The sequence below is a fragment of the Eleutherodactylus coqui genome, chromosome 9, assembly GCF_035609145.1.
Source record: "Eleutherodactylus coqui strain aEleCoq1 chromosome 9, aEleCoq1.hap1, whole genome shotgun sequence".
NCBI lineage: Eukaryota > Metazoa > Chordata > Amphibia > Anura > Eleutherodactylidae > Eleutherodactylus > Eleutherodactylus coqui.
The window spans coordinates 75,152,218-75,177,681 of record NC_089845.1 but is presented as its reverse complement, the minus strand read 5'-3'; the positions used below and the strand labels follow the sequence as shown (position 1 = coordinate 75,177,681).

Genomic DNA, 25,464 nt, shown 5'->3' with positions numbered 1-25,464 from the left:
CCCGGCATGCCAGTCCTGCTGAACCCTTCCAGGCCTTGTGGACCAGATTATTTTTTTTACATTTTTAGCTTGTACTGTAAATGCTGCTAATTTTCTGCTGTCCATTTTGCTGTGGAAATCCTGCAACGTTTCCGCCCCATGTGCCCATACCCTCGCTACACCCTTAGTGCACACTAGTAGGCACCTATAGGCACACAGCCCCGGGGGCCTTTCTAGACCCTCAGGACTGACTGTACAGTTGGTTTCCAGTCCCAGATCAAATCACTGGGGAACCCGATCACCTCCGATGCAACAGTCTCATGACTGTAGCAACTAAAGGGACGAGTGACCACTATGATCCCGGCTGGTAGAGCAGAAGCCAGGCTGTTGAACAGCCGCTTGTAGGCACCTGCTGCCCCATAAAAACATGGTGTTGTTGAATAAGGCCCGTTAATGCCTGCTGTAAAGGCCTATTTGTGCATGTTGGTACCTCTGCCAGTCATCACCTTGTCAATCAACACTAAAATATCAATTACTGTTCTATATTGCCACCGTGTCCTGCAGCTGCACACAGTCCCATCAGTCCCTGCCCTCGGGTCTAACTTCCTTATGCTGCACGCTAGGGCCGTGGAAGCCAAATCACTTATCAGTTTGTCTGACTTGTGGGAGGAAACTGGCATAAAGGGAGAGAACATACAAAGTCCATGTAGACATCACCTTTGGTTGCATTGACTTATGATTGTATGACGGGATCACGTACTGCTTTCCAGGTGCTCATAGGACATGCTATGTGAGCGCACGGGGAGGAGGGCAGGATAAGGCCTCGTTATACTGGGATAGACTGTAGCAGTAATGTGGCACACCTGCTTGTTGGTGTTCTACCTCTGATATATTCTGACTGTTCCACTTGTGATACCCCTCTCTGTTCCACATCACAGGAAGTCCGCTTGTAGTCTAATAGACAGCTCGGTGTTCTTTACACACCGGATGTAGCCCAGTGGTTCCCGGTCATTAGGGAGAAGGGTCAGGGGGGCTTTACTTCGAAACATTCTGCTCATGCCTTCCTAGCTTAAAATGTCGCTGCACCCGTGGAGCCGGTTTATTCCTAGCTTCCAGTCGGCTGCGAGGGACTATCTTTAATACATATTTTATAACGCTGCGCTCTACGGTGTGAGGTCTCATTCAGACGGCCCAATACAGGTACTAAAATACAGCTGCATAACTGTCGTCGAGGCGAAATGCGTGGCCAAGATGCTAAGAAAAAAGGTTTTGAGTAAAAAAAACTAAGGATTCGGCTGGCCTAAAAGTTTTAGACATTCAGAAGTTTTCTTTGTATTGGAAAGGTTATAAGGTGAAAGCCTGATATAAAGCAGCATGTGGTGTGAACAGTCTGCTGCCTCTGCATCAGGGAGGATATCCGGGACAGCGGCCTGTGATCGCTGCTGTACCTCTGCCAGTCTAACACTACATGTTATGGAGGGGTGCGGCAGCAACCGTTCTTGGTGGTTCAGATTTTGGTTTATCGGCGAGGGAACATGTTTCTCAGAATGTGGAAAGAAGTTTGGCAACTGCATTGAACTGTCTGGTTGGGTGGCGATGACTGAACTCTGCTGCGATGCCACGTCTGCTTCATCCACCTGACAGAAGGATGACTTCAATACATTCTGCTTGGGATAACTCCATCATCCACACTGTCTGTAATGACCAGAATTCACTGGTCACATGAGAATGACTCAAGTTCTGTTGACTTGAAGCACACCCTTGGTTTTCTGGCAACATTCTCTGCCAGTTTGATATATCACACCCTACTGCCCAGTGGAAAGATTAGAGTTGAATCCAAAATGGTCATCATGTTGGTTGCATGTCCTAATGCGTTTCCCATTTACCCCGTGGCTTGTAGGCAAATTTGGATGCCGTGCGCATACGCCATGCTCTTATTTACTTGTTAATGTCCTGCCTTTCCACGGATCCATGGTCCGGACTGTTTTCATTGACTTCACTGGAAGATGTGGAAGCCGTCCGTGGGGGGGAAAACTGCAGCATGTCTTCCCCCTCTTCCCCCCCCCTCCCCCCCTCCTTTTTTTAATCCCACGTGTGCGATCTGAGCGCCAGGATAAAATGACACCTGCAAGTATTTTATTACCTGCCGATGCCAAATACATGTCTATGGGCATATTGAACTGCGGGTCACCTGCGCAGATTCCACAATTCCATTTTTGCCCGTGGACAGGAGGCCTAAGTGGTTTTTGACTCAGATCAGCAGCAGATTTTAACTTTTCAATAGAAGCGGTCTGCTGTGGATCTACATCAATATCCCAAACTGGCAAAACTGCACTTGGTCATGTAGGGCTCAGGCTTGGTTCACACAGGGCGGATTCCCGCGGTTTGGCCGTGGCAAAAAACGCGAGATTTCCGCGGGGAGAACCGTCGTGGAAAAACCCGCGGCAGCTTTGAAGCGGCTCGGCCGCTCGCTCTTCCGCTGCGGCCGGCACTCTATAGAGGAGAGTGCGGCCGCAGCGGAAAGAAAAAATAAATAGACATGCTGCATATTGTGAAGCCGCGGCTGGCTAATCCCGAGATTAGCGGCCGCAGGCGGATTTGTCGCGGCAAATCCGCCCTGTGTGAACCCAGCCTTACTGTCCCCAACAACCTCCTTAGGCTGGGCTCACAAGACCGGATTTGTATTGTGGATTCCGTGATGGCCGTTTGGGCCGCAGATCCACAGTGAAGCGCAGGCATTAAGAGGCATGTATTTTAATTTTTTTTCTCTAACATTTGCGGATACGTATTGTGTGTGCTGTGAGTGGAAAATAAATCGCAGCATGCTCTATTTTGCCACAGAATCTGGGTGCACGGCCTCCATTGATGGCATCCGGCCCATAGGCATTTAACATTGCCTACGGGCATCTGCGTCATCGCTAAGCGGCGGCACGGGAAATGCAAACAACTGCTGTGTGTGACCGCCTGCGAGCCTCCGCGGTCATCTGCAGTACAGCTTAGTGGGGTCCCCGGCCGGGCTCACAGATAGGATCTGCTGCAGACCTCCCACATGTGCAATCCAACCCAATTGTGTGAGCCCAGCCCAAGGTAGGGGGCACATAGGTTTGGGCTATTGTTTTTCCTAACAAACTCTGATCAGATGTTTGTAAGTTTCTCCATTCCTCGGCATTATTTTTCTCACTTTAGGTGCGTTCTGTTTGAGGAAAAAAGGGACTGAACTTTTTTTTTTTTTTTTTAAATTCATGGTGTTATTTGTAAGCCAAAAAAAAGCTACAGTAAGTCTAGTTTCATACGGGCGAGGGTGATATTGGGCCGTGAATCACAGCCTGATATCGCCCTCGCCATTCATGTGAAAACGGCCTTGCATCACTGCAGGGATGAATGAATCCCCCGGCACGGCTGTCACAGCCGCAGCAGAGGATTGCACAGTTCTCCCATCGCATTCGATAGGGCCAGCGCTGCTGCCAGCCCTATTGAGAGTATTAGGAGGTATGGCACAAAAACCTCGCTCGTGTATATGACCCTATTCAAATGAATGGGGATCATAATTGCATTTTGCAACGCACACCTCTCGCATGATTTTCTTGGCTTCGTGAAACAAGCCTAAGGCAATTTTCACTTTAGTGTATTGTCGCACATCCATGATGCGGACATGTTACCAATAAAATTGTAACTGTATGTGGCCATTGTTCTGTATTTGCGGTCATTGTCTTTATTTCCTACTTGGTACCGTATATACCGCGTATAAGACGACTTTTGAACCCTGAAAAATCTGCTCTGAAGTCGGGGGTCGTCTTATACGCCGGTAATACCAAAAAAAAAGTGTAAAAAAAAAAATCATTACTCACCTCCCCCGGCGTTCTGTCGCGCTCCGGCAGGATGTCGCTCGCTCCTCGTCCCCGGCGCAGCATTGCTTTCTGAATGCGGGGGCTTGAAATCCCCGCCTCCAGAAAGCTAATACACACGCCGTCAGCCAGTTACAGCCATTCAATGACAGCATTGAATGGCTGTGATTGGCTGAAGGCGCACGTGGCTTCAGCCAATCACACTATTCAATGACATCAATGCTGTCATTGAATGGCTGTCATGGCTGCCGGCGTGTGTATTAGCTTTCTGGAGGCGGGGATTTCAAGCCCCGCATTCAGAAAGCAATGCTGCGCCGGGGACGAGGAGCGAGCGACATCCTGCCGGAGCGCGACAGAATGCCGGGGGAGGTGAGTAATGATTTTTTTTTTTCTCCACTGTATTACCGGCGTATAAGGTGAAAGTTGGGGGGTCGTCTTATACGCCGGTATATACGGTATATACTAATTTGCCCAAAACACAATACCAATGCAGGTAAATACGGCCAATATCGCACACTGCAGTGTTAAAACGCGGTTATGAAGAGTCCATCCATGTAAATACGTAGCCTTACATTAGCGCTGTATTACTGTCCGGAAAGTTCAGACCATCAAGAGAATAAAAATACGCTTGTCTGAAAGCAGCCTGAAACTGGAGGAAGACTAGGAGATGCGGTTCCTTGCAGATCTTTCCTTTAGGGCTCATGTCCACGGGCAAAATGTGATTTAAAATCCGCAGCGGATCTCCCGCGCGCGGATCCGCATCCCATAGGGATGCATTGACCACCCGCGGGTAGATAAATACCCGCGGATCGTCAATAAAAGGCATTTAAAAAAAAATGGAGCATGAAAAAATCTGGACCATGCTCCATTTTCATGCGGGTCTCCCGCGGGGACGGCTCCCGCGGGCTTCTATTGAAGCCTATGGAAGCCGTCCGGATCCGCGGGAGACCTAAAATAGGAATTAAAAGCATTTACTCACCCGCAGCGGGCCGCGAAGCTCTGCTCTTCCTCACGGCCGCATCTCCCTTGCTTCGGCTCGGCGGATGTGCCCGGCGCATGCGCGCGGCACGTCGACGACGTGCCGGCGACGTGCCGCCGGCGTCAGGAATTCATCCGCCGGCCGAAAATGAAGATCCGGCCGTGAGGAACAGCTGACCTTCGCCGCCCGCTACGGAAAGGTAAATGCTTTTAAATTTCTATTTTCAGCGCTCATGTCCGCGGGGCAGGAGGGACCCGCTGCAGATTCTACATGTAGAATCTGCAGCGGATCTGATTTTCCCCGTGGACATGAGGCCTTAAAGGAGATGTCTCGAGGAAGCAGTTAAATTTTTTTTTTGCCCAGTCCCCCCCATTAAGTACACATTACTAAGCCCCCCTGTAAATGACATTTCTAGCTGGTTCGTACTTACCGTTCCAGCGTTTCAGCAACTTATAAAAGTTTCCTCAAGATGGCCGCCGGCTCTTTCCCCGTCGCTCGCTGCAGCCCGACGTGCGCGCTCCCGAGACGCCGCCAGCTGTGTCTCCATGGCAACCGGACGCATCGCAGCCGCCGACCAGACGCCCCGCAGCCGCCGACCAGACGCCCACCGCCAGGCAGCAGGTAAGGCGCTAGCCCCCGGCTCCCCAGCGCTAGACCCTCAGCCCAGGTGAAGGCCCCGGAGCCCAGCGCTAGGTTCCGGAGCCCAGCGCTAGTTCCCCCGGCCTAGCGGCAGCCCCCCCCCGGCCTAGCGGCAGCCCCCCCCCCGGCCTGGCGGCAGCCCCCCCCCCGGCCTGGCGGCAGCCCCCCCCCCGGCCTGGCGGCAGCCCCCCCCCGGCCTGGCGGCAGCCCCCCCCCGGCCTAGCGGCAGCCCCCCCCCGGCCTAGCGGCAGCCCCCCCCGGCCTAGCGCTAGTTCCCCCATCACAGCGGCAGCCCCCCCCGGCCTAGCGACAGCCCCCCCATCGCAGCGACAGCCCCCCCATCGCAGCGACAGCCCCCCCCGGCCTAGCGACAGCCCCCCCCGGCCTAGCGACAGCCCATCCCGGCCTAGCGACAGCCCCCCCCGGCCTAGCGACAGCCCCCCCCGGCCTAGCGACAGCCCCCCCCGGCCTAGCGACAGCCCCCCCCCGGCCTAGCGACAGCCCCCCCCCGGCCTAGCGACAGCCCCCCCCCCGGCCTAGCGACAGCCCCCCCCCGGCCTAGCGACAGCCCCCCCCCGGCCTAGCGACAGCCCCCCCCCGGCCTAGCGACAGCCCCCCCCCGGCCTAGCGACAGCCCCCCCCCATCGCAGCGGCAGCCCCCCCCCCCCCCCCGGCGCAGCGACAGCCCCAGCCCGGCGCAGCGGCAGCCCCCCCCCCCCCCCCCCCCACAAATCACTTACCTGGGAGGCTTCTCGGGGCGGCTGGGCTGGGCTTCTCCGGGCTTCTCCGCTGGGCAGCTCCAGTTTCTGCACCTTCCTCTAACAGAGGAAGGTACAGAATGGCCGCTGCAGCACGCTCCCGAGCAGTGACAGCTCGTCTGCGCATGCGCAGAAGAGCTGTAGCGGGGAGCACACTGAAGCGGCTCGTGCTGAATGGAGAAGACCGGACTGCGCAAGCGCGTCTAAAAAAGCAAGCTGCCGGCGAATTTAGACGGAACCATGGAGACGAGGACGCTAGCAACGGAGCAGGTAAGTGGAATAACTTCTGTATGGCTCATATTTAATGCACAATGTATATTACAAAGTGCATTAATATGGCCATACGGAAGTGTATAACCCCACTTGGTTTCGCGAGACCACCCCTTTAAGGTACCAAACGTGTTTTTAAGAAATCCGTACAAGTAATGCTATTCTTTATATTTTTTTTGTAGTTTAGAATGGCCATAATGGCGGTTTGTGTGAACATATTTTTCAGCGCCCTTCAGCTGTTTGCCGTGTGATTCTTCATGTGTTTCGCCTCTTTCCACGTTTGTCGGCGCGGCGTTGCCCGGAGCTGCAGGATGTCATCGGTTCTGACATTGACATCAGTGATACAGGATGGAAGTGAAGTGACGTTCATATTGATGTCTAGCCTTGGTGGCTTTAATTAGCCGAGAACACTTGAATTGCCTTAATTCCAGTATATTAGTTGGTGTGCCTCGGCAGGCTGGTAGAAGAGCTGCGGCAGCTTCAGCGCATCTTGGCCTCACACATAGCATTGCTGCAAATTGAGAAGGTTGTCTCGTGGCTAAAATTAGTTCGCTGTAAGATGTTTCCTTGCAATCCAAGTTTGTTGCCAAAATTGGCCGAGAGCTCTCCCTCCCTGTATGTGGGGCTGCACTCCTTATATGTTGCAGTAGTACGGCTCAGAGGTCAGACCAGGTTGGCATTGCAGCCTGCTGATGGTCCCCATCCAGTTAGAGGGGAATGTAGTAGTTCCAGGTCCTCCTGGCTGGTAATCAGTCCAGTGTTACATTGCTGGGTCACACAAATGATGATCTGAGCTAATGGCATATTGGCTTTTGTGCCAGTAGTACATAGTTCCTTACTGCTATGTGCCAATCCCCCCCCCAACCCCCCCCCCCCCCCCCCCCCGTCGCACCCATCTTTGCCACCTGGACATGTCTTGGAGTGGCTGCACTTTCACCTTTAGAGCGCTTCCATTTTGTCGGTCTTTTTCGGCTCATGCCAGCAGATGGCCCATGTAGCGCTCTATGGGGCCGTCTTCTGCTGCTGGAAGGAGCCGAAAAAGGCTGAGTGAACAGAAGCGCTCCAAGGCTTTATTCACATGAGCGCATAAACCTAAAGCGTAAAAACGTTGAACTGGGACAAGTGGAACATACACGACCAAAATACGCGCTGACTCGTATACACTGGGCAAAAAGATAGTTCTGGTTCTATCTTTTGCCCGATGTACGTCAACGCCTCCCATAGACTCCTATGGGAGCTGGACAAAGAAAGGGAAAGAGAGGCATTTTAGCAGCATCCAACGCTGCGGAAAGCTTACGGGTGCCTCTTTATAGGCATTGAAAGGCAGTCCTGGTGGAGTGCAAGGGAAAGTCCCTAGCTGCGGATTGGCTAAACTGCTGACAGTGCCTTACTGAAGGTGCCCCTCGTACAACAGGCGGGTAGGTGGAGACCAAGAGTGTGCCCGGCTACGTTGACAGAACACACCAACTGACAGCCGTCTGGGGAGGGGGACACAGACAGCGTGTTCAGCTGCAGCAGCAGGCCGCCCGCACATAAGCTGATATAACAGCGGCGGTAGGGAGATTGAGAGCAGGGGACGGACAGCGCCTGAGCATGGAGGAGAGAAGGCAGAGACCCGGGGAGGTAGCTGACGGGCTGTTAGACCACTGGAGATGGGGGAGACTAACAGCGCCACAGACAGTGCATTGCTGATGTAAGGCCAGCGGGGAGAGTGACCGGGCGACGGACTGCGCCGGAGGCGAGAGGGCAGAGCAGTAGTGACACTGACAGCAGCCGGCAGGGAAGATTATCTGACACTGTTGGAGATGAAAGGGGGGGGGGGGGGCAAAATGCTATAAGACAGAGCGGTAGGGACGCTGACAGCAGCCGGCAGGGAAGATTCTGTTAGACTGGTGCAGAGGGTGAGAATGACAGCAGCCAAGCTGGTAGGAATGTGAGGTAGCCAATTGGCAGCTGTGGGCGTTCCAGTAAACTCCACCAGGACTAACCCTTGTCTCCACCCATTTTTCTGGTGGAGACAAGATGCACCAATACTGTTAGTTTTCATTGATACCATTTTTAGGGTGCATAAACAACTTTTTGATCACGTTCTAATGCACTTTGAGGGGCAGATGAATAAAAAATAGTTGTTGTTTTGTTTTAAGACATTCATGTGGGATAACGGACAGAATGGGTTTTATAGTACTGGTTATTATGAACATGGTGATACTTATATTGTTTCCCCCACAAAGGGTACTTTTATAGGACAAACCTGTGTGTGTATTATATATATATAATAAAATTTATTTATTTTTTTTTCTTTCTCAAGAGGGCTTGAAGATGCATTTGGGGAAGCCTTCTCGGCAATAGTACTGTAAGGAGGCAGCTCATCCAGCAGCCTCCTGGCCCGCACACAACTGCTGATTGGTGTCCCTGTCAGCCGGCCCGGCGCCCTCACGTATCGGTGATAAGTTAATGAGCCGGGCAGCTGTCGCATTACTTGTTTTCAATGCTGCAACAAGCGCCCTGCACATCTACCAGCCCTAGATGAGCCTTCCACAGCATAGCAGGTAACGTGAGAGCAGGTAAGCCTTCTGCAATACAAAACTACTGAATTGCTCATTAGTTCTGCATTGCACCAAGCCTTACCTGCTATCTGTCACATTACAGGTTATGAAGGGAACTAGGGCTGGTAAGTGTGCAGGGGTGGGCTTCACACTGCCATGAGCGCTCCTCGGATGCATCTCCCGTCATCTATATACCTAGCCAGAGTCAAGCTGCTAGTGTGCACGGACCTCACGGGGACACGGAACGGGCTACTGGGCAGTATAAAAAATACTGCCACATACCGTAGCTTATGGGGCTCAAAGGTGACCGCTCTGTCCTTTTTAAGTAAAAACAAGATACAAATGTGCCTCACACTATGACCCTCCACCTAAAAAATATCTCCCCTTCAGCCCAATGTCCATGGGTGGACCTGATTTTGCGGAAGATCCGCAGTTCAAGCCGCCCATAGAGAACCGTGGGTGTCCGCACTTCAATGTACACATGTGGATTTGTTTTCCAGATTCTGCATGCGGTAAGCAAATCGCAGCATGCTCCATATTAGTGCAGTTCCCACACAGATGGCTTCCTTTGCAGTCATTGGAACCTGTCCGATCCGCGGTCGCAAATTCCACAGAAAAGCAGGAGTTTGGGGAAAAAAAACTGTATGTGTGCCAGCGGACACTTCTACACACATCTGCAGTACAGAAAAAAGCCCCAGACAGGTCGCAGGACTCCACTTGCCGGACTGCGTAAAATTCTTAAGAATAAGTGTATCAGTTTCTTAACTCAGAGAAACCCAAGTTTTCACCCCATCGTGTTTCTGGCGGACACCACAGATGTATATTTGGCGCTCCGCAGTGCAGCTATGAATTAGTTGCCAAAAAGCCAGGTGTGTTCTATCTGGAGACAATACGAAGAAATGGGCTCGGCTCCTTCTGAGACTGTCGCAGGAATTACCTGCTGAGATTAGAAGGGTTTTGTTGGTCTGAACAAAAGCTGTTTTCCTCGGGTTGTTCAGGGTGTGTCCGAGGGCTGCTGGAGGGATACGTTACACGCACTTCCCAATGTACACCTCTGGCGCAAGACTCTGCGCAATACAGTGCTATGTGTCGCCCTAAGGGGCATGTGTCTATTCTTTAAAGGATATTGCGTCGCCTGAATGTTTTTTTTTTTTTTTGGTTTCACTGCTGTTTGGATGTCCCTGCATATAAAATGGGATACATGCCGACTGATTAGGCTATGTGAACAGAGCCCAATCTTACCTGAGATACCGACTGAATTCTTACCCCCCCCCCCCACACACACACTTTTTTTTTTTTTTTGCTGTTCTGGTTTTTAAAAAAACAAAATATCGTAGGAAAAATATAAAATTATTTTCTGCCGCCACATTCTGACATCATCATTTTTTTTTTTTTTTTTTCCCTTCATTTTTCCGTCAATGCGGGTTGTCCTGTAGTTTTTCTACTGGTATCGTTTCAGAGTACATACAATTTTTTGATCACTTATTAAATTTTTCTTTTGAGATGGGGTGACAAAAAAAAACTGGGTTGGTTCACAGCTACATATCTTGTGTGTGCAATCTGGTTGCGCAAGATAAATGCAGAGCATGTTCTATTTTCCTGCGCAGTTGAGCGGGGAAGAACATCTTGAAGTTATGAGACTAATTGGCCATTTCAATGCCTTAGAGAATTTTTTTTTTTTGCGTGCGCAAAAAGTTCAGCAAACAGTTGTGTACAATGCCTTGGCCGCCTCACTGTGACCGCTAAGAGGTGAGTGGACGACACCAGAGTGCTGGAGGTAAGGATGAAGTGACCAGACCGCTATCTGGTGTGTCTTACAGAGTCACTGGGCTTACTTGACCCTCTGGACAACCCATTTTATAGAGAACACTTCAGATCTTTGCTGTGTGCTGGAAGCATGCTCAGATCTATTAATCGGAGATTCGTGCTTCCTGGTAAAGGGTTTAAATCTTCTTAATCTGCATTCCATTGTACCAGGACAGTTATTTCAGAGCACATGAAGGGAAAACTGCATCCAATTTTTCTTTCGGGGCCAGTTCAGTGGATCTGATGAAATATATGCCCCATTACAAGTCTATGTATTGGGATAGGCACTTTGGACATGTTGGTGGATTGCATCTATCGATGCATTGCTGTTGAATGTCACCTTGCCATTATATTAATACCATTGTGTTTCCTTAGAAATCCCAATCAGTCATTTGCATGCAAGCAATGAGCAGCGGCGCAGTGTTCACGTGTTAATGGCGTGTGTTTTACGACAGTAGCAGCAAACGCCATGATGTCAGCCCATTGTTTAAACGATCTGTGCCATCTGCTAGCTAGATTTTAATTTTTCTAGTCTCGATTAAGTGAAGCTTTACATAATTTTAGATAAAAACATATCAGAATGGACAAATGCTTTAAAATGCAATTAATTGCCTGTATAAAAAGACCAGCAATTCACTTTTCTCACATTTTCTCAAAGTTTTTGCCTTCTAAAATGCTTTAAAACTACCGAGATCAGATCACTGGAAGCACATGAAAAGTGCTGCTGCGTTCTCCTACCCAGTAACTCGATTATGTCACAAGCATACCAAACAGATACGACATGGAACCGATTTACAACTGATTGAATTAGCTGTGGATATGGGCATGTGGTAGCTTTTTTTGTTCTGCGTTTTTGCTCTTATAATGGCCATGTGAACCTTTCTGTATGGAGTTATTCTCGCACCCTCCCACCTCCACCAATATGCACGCACGAAAATAACGTATTCTGTGACCGAGGTGTCCTCATAGGAATTTAACCACTTTTTTCCCCCCCTTTTAGGTCCATTTACAGATGTTGTCACCACAAACCTCAAACTGCGGAATCCGTCTGACAAGAAAGTATGTTTCAAAGTTAAAACTACAGCACCACGACGCTACTGTGTAAGGCCAAACAGCGGCACTATTGATCCCGGAGCCACCGTAACAGTTTCAGGTATAACGTGAACATGGATGTATATGTAGATATTTAGGAGAGAGAATTTTTTATTTAGTTTATTTTGCTTGTTTGTATACCACATATATATTCTGCAGCGCTGTATATAAACTGTCATCACTTTTATATTGGGCCCTGTCCCCATAACTAGATTTACCCATTTAATGTTTTTGAAGTGCGCTGGGAAACCAGAATATCTCGAGGAAATGTATAAAACTTCCTTGTAGTTGTTGCAATTGGTTGGATTTGAACCAACGACCCAGATTTCCCTGAAATTAAAGAAGCCATATGCCTAACAACAAGCAGTGGATTGCAAAGCTGCTGGATGGGAGACACCTGGTGGCAGCACTTCAGACTTTATTTTTTTGTGGTAAAACTGAAACTCAATGCAGTTATATTATGAATGTACCAAACATAAAACACTGGTTCTTCTGGAACTTTGCCATCTAGCAGTTGGGAATATTCAGATTATAGGATGGGATAGTAGCAAATTCAAACCTATCTGCATAATACACTGTATCAGCAAAAGCAGGGGTCCTTGAGACAATATATTGCTTAAAAAGACTTATCAGGCTCATCTTTTCTCTTCAACTTCCCCGCTCCACCCTCTTGTTTTTGTTTGTTTTTTGTCTGTTGCAGTAGAAGTACTGTACTATTGCTATCTTGTAAAATAGCCCTCAACTTCCTGGAGAGTCTGTGATAGACTTCTGTTGGTGCACAGCAGCCAGTCAGAGGAGGCCGGACAAGAGGGGGAGCAGCAGCCTGAACCAATGATGAGGCAGGGTGTGTCTCAGACTACCTTAAACTTCTTGTAGTCACTGTAAATGAACTATAGTCACAGATCACAGTTCTGCCCTGATGGAGCTGACCTAAAGTCAGCAAAGTAGCAAAATCTGAGGAAAACATGTAGCAGCGGAGGATCCCCTGTAGGCACCTACTTGCATAATCCTTATTTAAGCTCCTGATTAAACGGTTGCTTTAATTTTATAAAGGTATAAGTTTGCAAAGACAGTGACGAGGGTTGTTTCATATGCTGCTCCTTCATGGCTCTGATCACATATGCCTTGGATCATGAGCTTCTATCAGGCTCCATCGAAAATGCCTGGGAACAGAAATAAATGCTATGTTTTTCCAGTGGAATGACTAAAACCAGTGTAACTTAATGGGGTCTGTCATGGCATTCCATTGTTCTAATCTTGTGATGGAACAGAAAAACGGAATGCCCGACGCAATGTGAACAGAGCGTCTGTGATGGGTTACTTGCAGAAGGCTGAATATTGAGGTCACGTTTTTTTTACAGTGATAATCTATTTAATAGAATTATAGAAAGCCTCCAACACCCTCAGTGCCAACATACAAGCCCTAATCTACCGATATAGTAAGCGCAATATGAATAATTTATATCACGCTCTAGCTCTTTGCGGATTTCAGCTGGCAGTTCGCTTCTTATTGTAGCAGCTGCATTATGGAAATGACATACAAACGTTTAGCGATTGTTACATCTATATAGTAAAGTCTGCTGACTTCTGGAAAAAACGTCTGTTTCTTCATCCAGCAGCCATGTATCATCTTACTTGAATTGCTACGGACAAGTTTATTTTCATGACTTGGTGATGTGTTTATGAATTAAAGGGGTTTTCTCATGAAGGCTACTCGTGGCAGTAAAATCTTTCTGCATCACTTTGTAGACACAAGAATGCTCTGCTCCACCACATTAGGAACAGAGTTGTTGTCCCCCGAGCGTGCTGGAGTTTTCAAAAAACATTTTTGAATAGCAGCCCAAGTCGTCATTAGCTGCTTTTGCACCCAGTTTGAGCTCTAACCATTAAGTATTCCATGTAGATTTTATTTTTCTGCTACCCTGCTGTTTGCAATCCACTTACATGTGGGGCCCATGTTATACGTTATCCATTCTGCCAGTACTGTTCTGCCCAAGACTTCCTCTCCTACACTTCCCATGCTGCCTTGCATAGGCCTGCTCCAATCAGCTGCATGGTAGCATTTAAATGCCTGCCCCTCTGTCACATGTAGTAACTAGCAGTGTCCTAATGTCCCTGAAACTAGAGAAGCCAAATGCCTAACGACAAGCAGTGTATTGCAAAGCTGCTGCATGGGAAACCCATAGTGGTGGCACTTCTAACGTGTGGGGTTTTTTGGAGTTTTTTTTTGTGGTTAACCCCCACCCCCCTCCAAAAAAAATTTTTTTTTAAATTAATGCAGGTATATTACAAGATTGGTAAAACACCCAGAAGCAGTTAGATGAGCAGACGTTGTGAAAGCTAGTGCCCATTTTAAATCAACTGTCTGAGGACTTGGGATACAAGCCCTGATGTATAAAGCATATTAGAGTCTCTGGCTTGAATTCCTTTCTGTTGACACATCCCCTTTTTTAAACATTTTTCATATCCTATACAAATATTAAGACTTGGGCTTGATTTGCTTTTTCTAGTGGAGTTTTTTTTGTCTCAAATGAAATTCATGAGTAAGGAAGTCTCCTTATTGCCATGAACTAGAATAACATGCAGGACTAATTCTAAATAGAATGTCATGAGAAAGCGGTTTTATAATCCAATCATCCCTTGCCATATGACAGCATTTGTCATCATGTAGAATAATTTACAGGGGAAATGAAAATTTAACTGTCCGACTTTTTTTTTTTTAACTTTCCCTCACTGTCAACTCCATAATTCTGTTACTTGGATCCACACAATGGCTTGTGATTGCTGAAATGAAGGGGCTGCAGCGCTCCCCTGAGCACCGTGCCCATTCAACTCTGTACAGCGATCAATGGGGTCTCGGCACTCTGATCTCTACTGCTAACTTTTACATTTGTCTGATGTATCAAAGGCTTTACAATGGTACAGTTACTCTCCAATACACTTTTTAGGGTTTACTGAAAATGGAAAACTAGGAGCATAGTCTGTGAAAAAACAGAGCTTAAGGAGGGTTGGACTAGTTCAGGTGAAGGTGACTCGGATTCAATAGCATATCTGAACAGACAATGTATTGAGCCATTTAGTCTGTGTAGAGGATCCGCCGCAAATCGCATGCATTGAAAGATATGTACTTTCGCTTTTTCCTTCACTCTCATGGAAATGAATTGCGTATTCCGCGAGTGGAAGAAAAATTACAGCATGCTCTATTCTGCTGCGGACTCATCGCGGATGGCCTCCATTGAAGTCAATTAACATTGCGGATGGGCCGAGGGTATCTGTGTCATCGCCTAGCGATGGCATGGAAAAAACAAATATTTTGCAGATACACCTTGGTCATCAGGCAGATTCTGCTGCGGCATACGGCTTGTACATGTGCAGCCGGCCTTACATTTTCACCTTGTGGTGGTTCTCTGGAACTGTGTGTCTTACGCATGCTGAATACAATAGACTAAATGGATTAGAATACAACCTAACTCTTGCATTTGTAGCCTCTTGCTGCACTTCTATGTCCTTCTGAATTAAGGTGCATTTAGACACAAAGATGATCGCTCAAAAGATGGCTTTTGAGTGATCATTTTTGCATAAACTACTACTTGATACTAATGCCTATTAGTACCAATTAGTAGCCTGTGAGCCAAAGGGAGCTGCATTCAGAGAACAGACCACCCGCTGTTCTCTGAATAAATTATTCTGCTGAGCTGATTAAAGCTGGGACGATGTAATCAGCTGTTATCGGCTCTTCCCGGGCAGAACACAGCGTGCGGTCCATCTTATCAGCTGTCTCGCTGAACGATGGATTTCATGCCGAACTGAAATCCATTGTTTGGCAGAAAAGTGAAAGATGGGCACATTTTACACGCAACGATTATCGCTCAAAAGATGGCTTTTAAGAATCGTTGTATAAGAGGGCCTTTACCTAAACCTTAAAAGGTTCTAGGAACTAGTCAAGTTATCAAAAGGAAGGTATTTTATATGCAACCGCTAAGGGATGTATCACAATTACCATCCTCATCCTTTTAATAATTGTGCATGTTGGATAGAAATTGTGGATGTGAGTTCAATGAGGGAAAAAAGAAAGACATTAAATTTTATTTTTAGAATATATATATATTATAATTTTTTTAAATTAAATGTCTTCTGTCCATTTTCTGCTGCAACACTCCTGTAATTTAATAGTCCTCCTAAGCTGATGGGTTGTTCTGAGATGTCCTGTAACTGGTTAAGAGGCGGCTTTCCATCTGAATGATATTAAAGGATAAATGATTGACATCTCCTCAGGATGGGTCATCAGTGCTGATTGGTGGCGGTCCACTGCTCGGGTCCCTCACTGACCAGCTGTGTGCTGGGCTGTTTTGTTAGTGTACAGAATTGAAAGCACACTGCTCTGCACAGACTGCATTGGACCGTAATGGTATTGCAGGCACTGTTCTGTGCATGCTCTGCTTGCAATACCCTGCCAGGCCACTAAACTGTATACAGAGCTGTGCAATTCTGGCACACACAACAGCTCCATGCACAAGTGCTGCGGCCTCGGTGAACGGATGGGTTGGCAGGCGTCCCAGGTGATGGGTCCCTGCTGATCAGCTATTGATGACCTGTTTTGAAGATGGGTAGTCATTTACCACTAGATGACCCCTTTTAATCTTTAATGGTAAGTTTCATGGATTTACTATAGTTATTCCTTTTTCTTTTCCACTTTTCTTTTTTTTAAACAGTAATGCTACAGCCCTTTGACTATGATCCAAATGAAAAGAGTAAGCACAAGTTCATGGTGCAGACCATTTTTGCTCCGTCAAATATAACAGACATGGAAACAGTGGTAAGTTATATCTCTATCTAATACAAAAAAGTCCAGTCACATTTTAGAGAGCATGTCCTAGAGTGGTACAGGCTCTCCCGAAATCCTTCCTGCTGAAGTTCTCTGTTTCCTGCCACTCATCTTGTGCTTCCTGTAGTTTATCTCTCTAGTTTGAACATGGACTGCTCCGAATCATTAAGGGCAGCTCTAGATTTTAATATGTATTTTCAAAACTATATATTTCATTTACAGTACCAGTCAAGTTTGAGGACACCTTTTTTTTCTTCATTCAATGTTTTTTCTACACTGTAGATTCGTATTGAAAACAAAAACTTTGAAGAAACACCATGCAATGAGCTCTACTCTGATTTTCGGGGGAGGCTTAAAATGTAAGCCCTTCCCCCAAAATAAGCACCAGCTACACTACATGGGGGCGGGGGGGACTCATCTCGCCGCCAGCACCTGGGTCCTTGCACTGGTCTGCGACACTGCGGCAGGTTGCAGTGTCAGCCTGACCACGGATTCTCTTTCTGGTAACAGGGTTTTGAATTACCCCACCTCTGGCAAAACAAGTGCTGTGATTGGATCGAGCACCAGCAATTCAGAGCCGGCACTTGATCAGTCACAGCCATTCACTGAATGACATCACTGAAATGGTTGTGTTTGGTTGCATCGAGCGTCGGCTCTGATTGGCTGGCGTTTAATCCAATCACAGCACTTGCTTGCTGGAGGCGGGGTAATTCAAAACCCCTTTACCAGAAAGAAGAGAATCCTTGGTCAGACTGACACGGCAACCTGCTGCAGTGTCGGAGACCAGCGCGAGGACCCAAACGCCGTAAACCAGGTGATTATACGCCCCTCCCCTGAAAATAAGACACCGTGCCTCTTTTGAGGCAAAATTTAATATAGGACAGTCTTATTTTCAGGAAATTCAATATTAGTACTAATATGTAGTAAACAAAGTGGTAAACAATGTTTTATGTTTAAGGAAAGCAGTACAGGTCTACACAGAAAACTCTTACAGATTTGCACACTCTTGGCGATCTCTATCAGCTTCATGAGGTAGTCGCCTGGAATGGTTTTCCCACAATCTTGAAGGAGTTCCAGAAGTACTGTGCACTTATTGGCTGCTTTTCCTTCATTTTGTGGTCCAACTCATCCCAAACTATCTTAATTGGGTTTAGGGGGGGTGACTGAGGCCATGTCATCTGATGCAGCACTTAACACTTTCCTTCAAGGTCGAATAGACACCTCAATTTTTCCTCTCCAGCAGAAGTATTTCTTGATCTTCCTTGCCTGGGACGGTCCTCATGAGAGCCTGTTCTGTTTAATGGGTTTCATGACTGCATCTGAGGAGATCTTCAAAGGTCTTGACCTTTTCTTTACTGACTAACCTTTATGTCCTGAAGTAATGATGGGCTGTTTCTCTTTACTTCGATGAGTGGTTCTTGACATAATATGGATTAGAACAGTAGTTGAATAGGGTTAAACGCTGTATGGAATTGTGTACCAACCTACCTCTGCTCAGCACAGCTGATGGTCTCAGCCACTTCAAATTCACCAAATTAACCATACCCGTGTACTGAAAACTATTGCAAGTAAATACCTTATGACGCTGATTGAAAGAATGCAAGAGTATGCAAAGCTGTCCTCAACACTACTTTTAAAGGAGATGTCCCGCGCCGAAACGGGTTTTTTTTTTTTTTAAACCCCCCCCCCGTTCGGCGCGAGACAACCCCGATGCAGGGGTTAAAAAAACCACCCGCACAGCGCTTACCTGAATCCCGGCGGTCCGGTGACTTCAATACTTACCGCTGAAGATGGCCGCCGGGATCCTCTATCTTCGTGGACCGCAGCTCTTCTGTGCGGTCCACTGCCGATTCCAGCCTCCTGATTGGCTGGAATCGGCACGTGACGGGGCGGAGCTACACGGAGCCCCATAGAGAACAGCAGAAGACCCGGACTGCGCAAGCGCGGCTAATTTGGCCATCGGAGGCCAAAAATTAGTCGGCACCATGGAGACCAGGACGCTAGCAACGGAGCAGGTAAGTAAAAAACTTTTTATAACTTCTGTATGGCTCATAATTAATGCACAATGTATATTACAAAGTGCATTATTATGGCCATACAGAAGTGTATAACCCCACTTGCTGCCTCGGGACATCTCCTTTAAGGATCTAAAATATAAAACCTATTCTGGTTTATTCAACATTTTGTTTACTACTTGCATGTTCTTTCATGTTTTTCACATCTTCAATATGGAAAAAAAAAAACATGTAATGAAAATGAGTGTCCAAACGTTTGACTGGTGCTGTATATGGTCTTCTTATCATGTGTATGAACCTCAAAGACCAAGCCTAAGATGTAACGCTGGCCATATGCATGTTTGGCTGCCCTTTTACACTGTGTTCATCATGCCTTTTAAGGTCCTGATACTCAAAATAATATGATGGTCTTAGCTATTCTTTCCCATAAGTAACTTGGCTACTTGTAAGTCATTGTGACTAGTTACAAACAGATCCATTGTGGCTCTAGTAATAGCAGAAGCCATAATGCTAGTGTGTGCAGATTCTTGTATGGAATAGATGTTGTTTAATTGGCAACTGATTACATTGTTGCAATCCCTCTGATCAGTGTGGCTCCAGCCACTAGGGGCCCCAGTGTTATCGAGAACAGAGGGGCTCTGACTTCTGCCTCTTGCAAAATGTTGCTGCCAACAAGTGAATGAGATTGTACTGCAGTCCCTGCACAGCGCTGGGTCATGAGTTTGTGCTCAGAACCCCCCGTGGGAGATGTTATTCACTTATCACTGCTTAGTTCTGATTCTACAGCTTGCCATGGTCTCGGCAGGCGGATCTCTCTCGATCAGCCAGGGATGGCCGATCCTAGCAGTACGGGTTTGAGGAGTGGTCTACGCTGTCTGGCCAGTTCAAGGCACAAGCTAAATAGCTGTATTTTGGCAATCTTATGTTATCTAGAAAACCAAATATGGTGTAGTCGATCTTTATTGTACAACGCACTATAAAAGCATGCACAGGGGCATGGAATTGTCTTTCTAATCTGTGTATTGTTTTTGCAGTGGAAAGAAGCTAAACCTGATGATCTAATGGATTCTAAATTAAAATGTGTGTTTGATATGCCACATGAACATGAGAAGCCGGTAAGTCAGTATTTAAATATTGTCATGTGACCCTATGGGCATGATGCCCTCTGGATATGATGATGTTGAAGCCCTCCAGCAGCATCGTCTGGTAGCTAATGTTCTTTTATATAAGAAAACTATGAAATTCTTCTTTGAAGCAGTGCAGTTATTGATTGGACAAATGAAAGCAAATCGTATTTGGAGATGCCAATATGTTGGGCGTAAATCTTACTCGCCCTATATAAATCTGAACCTTTTGCTGTCACAGCTATTATGACAATCTGCCAGGTAGAGGATAAGATCTACACCCTCTTGTCTTTAAAAACGCCTGCAGCCACAAATGGTTGTTATACATGGTCTATGCTGACTTGTTGGTTTAAAGTCTCTTCAACCTGTCTTGTAATCTTCACATGACTACTCCAGCTATGGCACAGGCGTGTTCACATCATCGCCCCCCCTGCACACCCACTGAGATACAAAGGGGGTGTCTGACATCTAAAAAGAAGAAATTTATATGGCAATGGTTTTAGTAGGAATAAATAATACACCTATTAATATACTAGTAGAAAGCCCGTCCCAGGGCGGCTATATTTCCATGTTGAGAAAAATTATGCAGTGGATATAGGAATAATAGCTCTAGTACAAAGGCACCCACTATTTCAAATACACAAAATACTCAGGACAAACCAACCTGGAGGTCCCTTTGCGTGTTGCCCCACTGGCGTACTCCTGTAGACACTGGCAGGAATTTTTCAAAAGCCTCTGCAGCTTTTCTTTTACTCGTGCATCCCATTAATATTTCCCAGTAAACAATATTCCAATGAAGTTTGTTGTACAAGGTGGGTCGCGGAAATTAGTTTGACACCACACTCTTATCAAAGCTGTTTAAAATAAATTTTTGCCCATAACAACCAATCACAGCGAAGCTTTAATTCTACCTCAGCAGTAGAAGAAATGAAAGCTGTGCTGTGATTGGTTACTGTGGGAAACAAAGTCCTTCCTTTAGACAGCTTTGCTGGGCTACTTTTCCGTTGTCGACCTTGTAGATGCTATGGCGATGATGAGTGAGTGTGAGGCATCGCTGCAGTTACAGAATGCATACACATGAGGGCAGAGTTGTTTTGATAACACACATTAGTCTAACGTGGTGCAGTGTGTGTCTGTCTACAAATAGAGATGCTTTAGCAGAGATGCCCACGAAAGCGGCACCAGGTTCTAGTCGCATGATCCCCCGCCGCTGTTTACATCTTGAAGCAGTGACGTTTCCTGTTATGTTCCTTTGTGTCCACAAAGTACAAAAAGTCGCCGCATCCCTCACCACAGGAATGCCCCAAATAATTTATCTAGCTAAACCTATGCCTCCTCGAGCAGGCTTCACGGTGGTGTGGGAAAGGGGATAGTGATCTGGCTCATGTTGGAGAGTTGGGCCACCTGCACATGGATGGTTGTGCATGGCCAAATCTGGAGCGAGCATCCACCTCCCGGATTTTACAGCAAATCTAGCCCATAGCATGCTATGACATACGCGATTCCTGCCTGCCCACAAACGGAAATCTATCGTAGTTTTCGACTCGTGGGGGAGAAATCGCAGCATGCTGCTCCTTTGTGAGGGCTACGAAGGAACAGACTGCTTCTATCGAAGTCTATGGAAGCTGTCCGTCCCACAGCCAATTCACAATCCTCGTTGCGGAATCTGCGTCATTGCCTATTAACAGCATGGCGCCATGTGTGCTGTACACATGTGCCGGCCGGCACATCCACAGCAAAGGAAGGAAGACGCCGGGCAGGTACGCTGGGGCCGCCGGCCGGGCATCGGGTCAAACTCCACTTCGGGATCCTGCATGCAGGGTCCAACTCGGCCGTGTGCAGACGGCCTTAAAGTAAACAGTTTATTTAGAGAGATAAGAGATAATTAGGGTGAGGAGCAGCATAGCATGTAATCAATTTATGGGGATTATTTTGTCTATCCCCAGAGGCCTGGTTTTCATCAACCACCTTATCTTATCAGCTTCTTGCACAGAACACTTAATTCTACTTCTGTGCTCACAAATTATACACATCAGTTAGAGTAGCTGCCCTTTAAACTAATAGATAGACATGTCAAAAATACTGATCAGTGAGGGTCCCGCTGCTGAGACCCCACTGATTGTTAGAACGCCCCACCTTGGCTGCTTTTTAGCTCCTTCTGGCAGCAGAAGACTGCCTCATAAAGGCTTTATAGCACTTTCTATAGGTCTCTATGCCAGCCATCTTCTGTTATTTCCACAACTTGGAGTTACGAAAATTGCATAGCGTGTTGTGTTTCCAGAGGATCAGAGAAGAACAGCCAATTCTTCTCTTTGCATAAGCCCACCCATTGGTTGCTGTGGCATATGAATGTTATGCACCCATATCGGCCACGTTTGGTTGAGTTGGGAGGATCTCCTTTTAAACGCTTCAGATATTTGCATTGACATTGGTATTTGTGGTGTTCTTGGCCCTGCCATGTGTCACATTGTATAGAGATCTGTAAGTCTTCCTCTTGTGTCTTCTAGTCACATGAATCTACAAAATTGTTTACTTGCCTGCCTACAAAAGGTAGTGCTTCAATGGATGACACTGAAACACGGAAGCTCATGGAGGAGTGTAAGAGACTTCAGTCTGAGATGATAAAGCTGTCAGATGAAAATCAGCTGCTGAAAGTAAGATACAGTTTTGATTTTTCTTAATTTATTTAAGAATTATTTGACATTGTGTAAAAAAACAAAACAAAAAAAAAACTAAGGCCATTTTTTAATTTTTATTCATTTTTTATATTTTTAATTCCTTATGTAGCTATTCCCATAGTAAGTGAGCTAGTGTTACTTATGTTCGGCAGATTAGTAGGGGTTTGTTGCCTCAGGACCACCAGTAATACAGAGCTACAGACAGCCAGAAGTCTCAAAATGCCAACTGTAACGCAGCGGCCCAATTTTGGTAGTGCAGTATTTTCCATTGAAGTGAATAGAGCTGTACTACCAAACTGGGCCAATACACTGTGAATGTCATTTTAAGAGCTCAGTGGTGGTCCCAGTTGGTAGACCACTGCCAGTCTGCTATTGGTGACCTTTCCTGAGGATAGATCACCAATGGTTTTTGCCCATAAGAACCCTTTTAATATGTTAATCTGGAAAATTAAAATAGAATTGTCAGACAATTACTTAGGCATTGCCGCTTTCCAATATATATCGGAAGCCATTGACTTATAAAGTGGGCTGTCATGGCACCTCCGATGGTCTAAAGTCTTTCAATTGGAGAAATTGATGGTTTTGTTTTGTTTTGTCTTCCCCCCCAGGAGGAGAGGAGGAAGGGCAGAGGAATGCTGAAAGATCAAGGCAACCCCATCCCATCACTTCTTGTCGTTATTGCTGCAATTTTCATCGGTTTCTTTTTAGGAAAATTCATCTTGTAAATTAAAGCATGAAGTGCTTTCCTTTATTTTCTATATTTTTTTTTTTTTCCCCCTTCTTCCCAGCCAGAAAGTTGTTAGCTGCCATGTCAGTTTGTGTACAGCAGCAAATGGGCGTCACCTGTCTCAGTTCAAATGAGGGAAAGAAAAACTTTGGCGATGGGACAAAAGTGTGGTTCTATGTCAGCATCCAGACTCTCGTCACACCTTCAGTTCTCTATGGCAAAGGAAATTGTAATCCATCTTTACATGGTTTTAATAAGTTTAAAGATCCTGTTTTGTATGTTTTAATTGTTTTACATTTTATCTGTTCACTTTTTGCAACATGGTTTCCTTAGATTGCTAATCTCATTCAGGTATAAGGTCGAGGTATCATGGGAGGGTGGTTTTTTTTTCATTAACTGCTAAATCCTTGATTTTGCAATGTGTATGTGATGGCAGTTCACGTTCTCTGCGGGAGACAGATTTCTTTTGTCTCCTTCATTTCCCATCATATTCACAACTGAATGGAATAAAATCAGAAAGTTTATTTTCCTGCTGGGTAGCACTTACTTGTCTGTATAATGGAAAACCTTCAAGTTCAGTATATTGTGCTGACTGTGGTGCTTGTAGCAGCCGGTTTTCTTTGTGTCTATAATCACTTCTTCTATAGGCACAACGAAAGCGTATCAAGAGTCAATCAGTATTAAATAAGGTACGCTGTTCCCACCCCACCCCATCTCATTCTAGAAGAAACTTACTGTCCACGGGTTGCTTCCACATGATTTCTGGTGATTTAGTTTTTTTAACCCATGCTTTCATAGCCATACAAATCATAGGGCATCTGAAACTCCCCCCTGCACCCTCTTTGGGTTTGTATTGGTATAAGGATAGAATATACCTGGTTTATGAAGAAAAATGGAAATCGCCCCCATAGTGTAATAGTCAAGGGGATGGCAAAGGATTAACCCTTTCCAATCCACTGACGTCTGAAGACATTATGATTTAAGGCTGTACAGCTCTGATGTTGGAAGACGTCCGTCAGGTTCTCTTACTGTATATTGCCAGCCTTTATTGTCAGAGCCTATCCAGCGTGTCACCTCATGCAGTACTGGCTTTAGCCAGCATATAGCGCCATTGTATAACGGCAGAAAGAGTAAGCCCCCTAGGAAAACCAGAATACAAAATGGATTGTAAAGGGTTAGAGAGAATTCATATGCGCCTCACTTTTTTCTTGTTTGCATATTTCCCTGATTGGTCAATCTGAAGCACTGATAGGGCCCAAATGTATGACAAGGTTTGTACTGCTCTAGAGTAGAAGATTGTTAAAGTGAGGGAAGGGATACTTGTGCTGTTCTGACTGAGCTCCATAATGGTCAACACACAATATACATGTAGCGCACAGAAAATGTCATGAGCCCTTATCGGCGCTCTGTTGAAAGGGGGGTCTGTCTTAGAATCTCCTTACACTGCTAATCTGTCTTATCGGATATACTTAAAGCAAAACTGTGTGGTGTTTCTTAAACCTGTTTGTAAATTTTTTTCTATGTTCTAAAATGGCTGCAATATTTCTTGTACAGTGGAATAAGTTCTCACTGATTTTGTACGTTTCAGTGCACATATTAATTGAAGAAATGGTAAGGACATCACATTAGAAACTTAGAAACACTACAACTTGTTCTTACCTCTGTCTAATCCAGTGTTTTCCTTCTAACTATACTGTACATGCTGCTTATAAATAACCCGGCCTAATTCTTACTCTTCTTCTTGTGTGCATTATGTGCCTTTTTTTCCCCTTTTTCGTCCAGCTGGTTCCCCTCACGTTGTGTATCCTATTAAGAAGTCTCTTGTGTAGTTAACTTGTCTTCTGGGGAATGCAGTGAATCAGCCTCACATGGGAACATGAGCTCTCCTAGCCGTTTTACATTTTTACCCTTACTTGTACATTTTTTTTCTTTCTTCTGTGAACCATCACACTTCAGTAAATGTTTCCTGCCACTTTCAGCTCGATGTGCATTTTCGATGCTTTAATAGCAAATGGACCAGGCAAGCTAAAGATACAAATGTCTTCTAAGCACTTATTGTTAAGCCTACAGTTCAGCAGAGGTAAAATCTAAATATTTGCAGCTATTTCATAAGTTTGATACTGAATTTCAGACTTTGCTTTGATGCCCCTCACTAATACGAGTAAGCCTACTAATATATTT

General features: G+C 46.1%; 1 protein-coding gene across 1 annotated transcript in view; it reads left to right on the top strand.

Moving 5' to 3' along the window:
- The window catches only part of VAPA (VAMP associated protein A), a 28,385-nt gene extending 3,124 nt beyond the window's left edge, over positions 1–25,261 (top strand). The window contains exons 2-6 of the mRNA XM_066579544.1: positions 11,823–11,975; positions 16,627–16,730; positions 19,789–19,869; positions 22,386–22,532; positions 23,165–25,261. Of these exons, the coding sequence (XP_066435641.1) occupies positions 11,823–11,975; positions 16,627–16,730; positions 19,789–19,869; positions 22,386–22,532; positions 23,165–23,281 (602 nt within the window). The 3' untranslated portion in view covers positions 23,282–25,261. The remainder of the gene's footprint in view (positions 1–11,822; positions 11,976–16,626; positions 16,731–19,788; positions 19,870–22,385; positions 22,533–23,164) is intronic.
- The last annotated feature ends 203 nt before the right edge of the window (positions 25,262–25,464 follow it).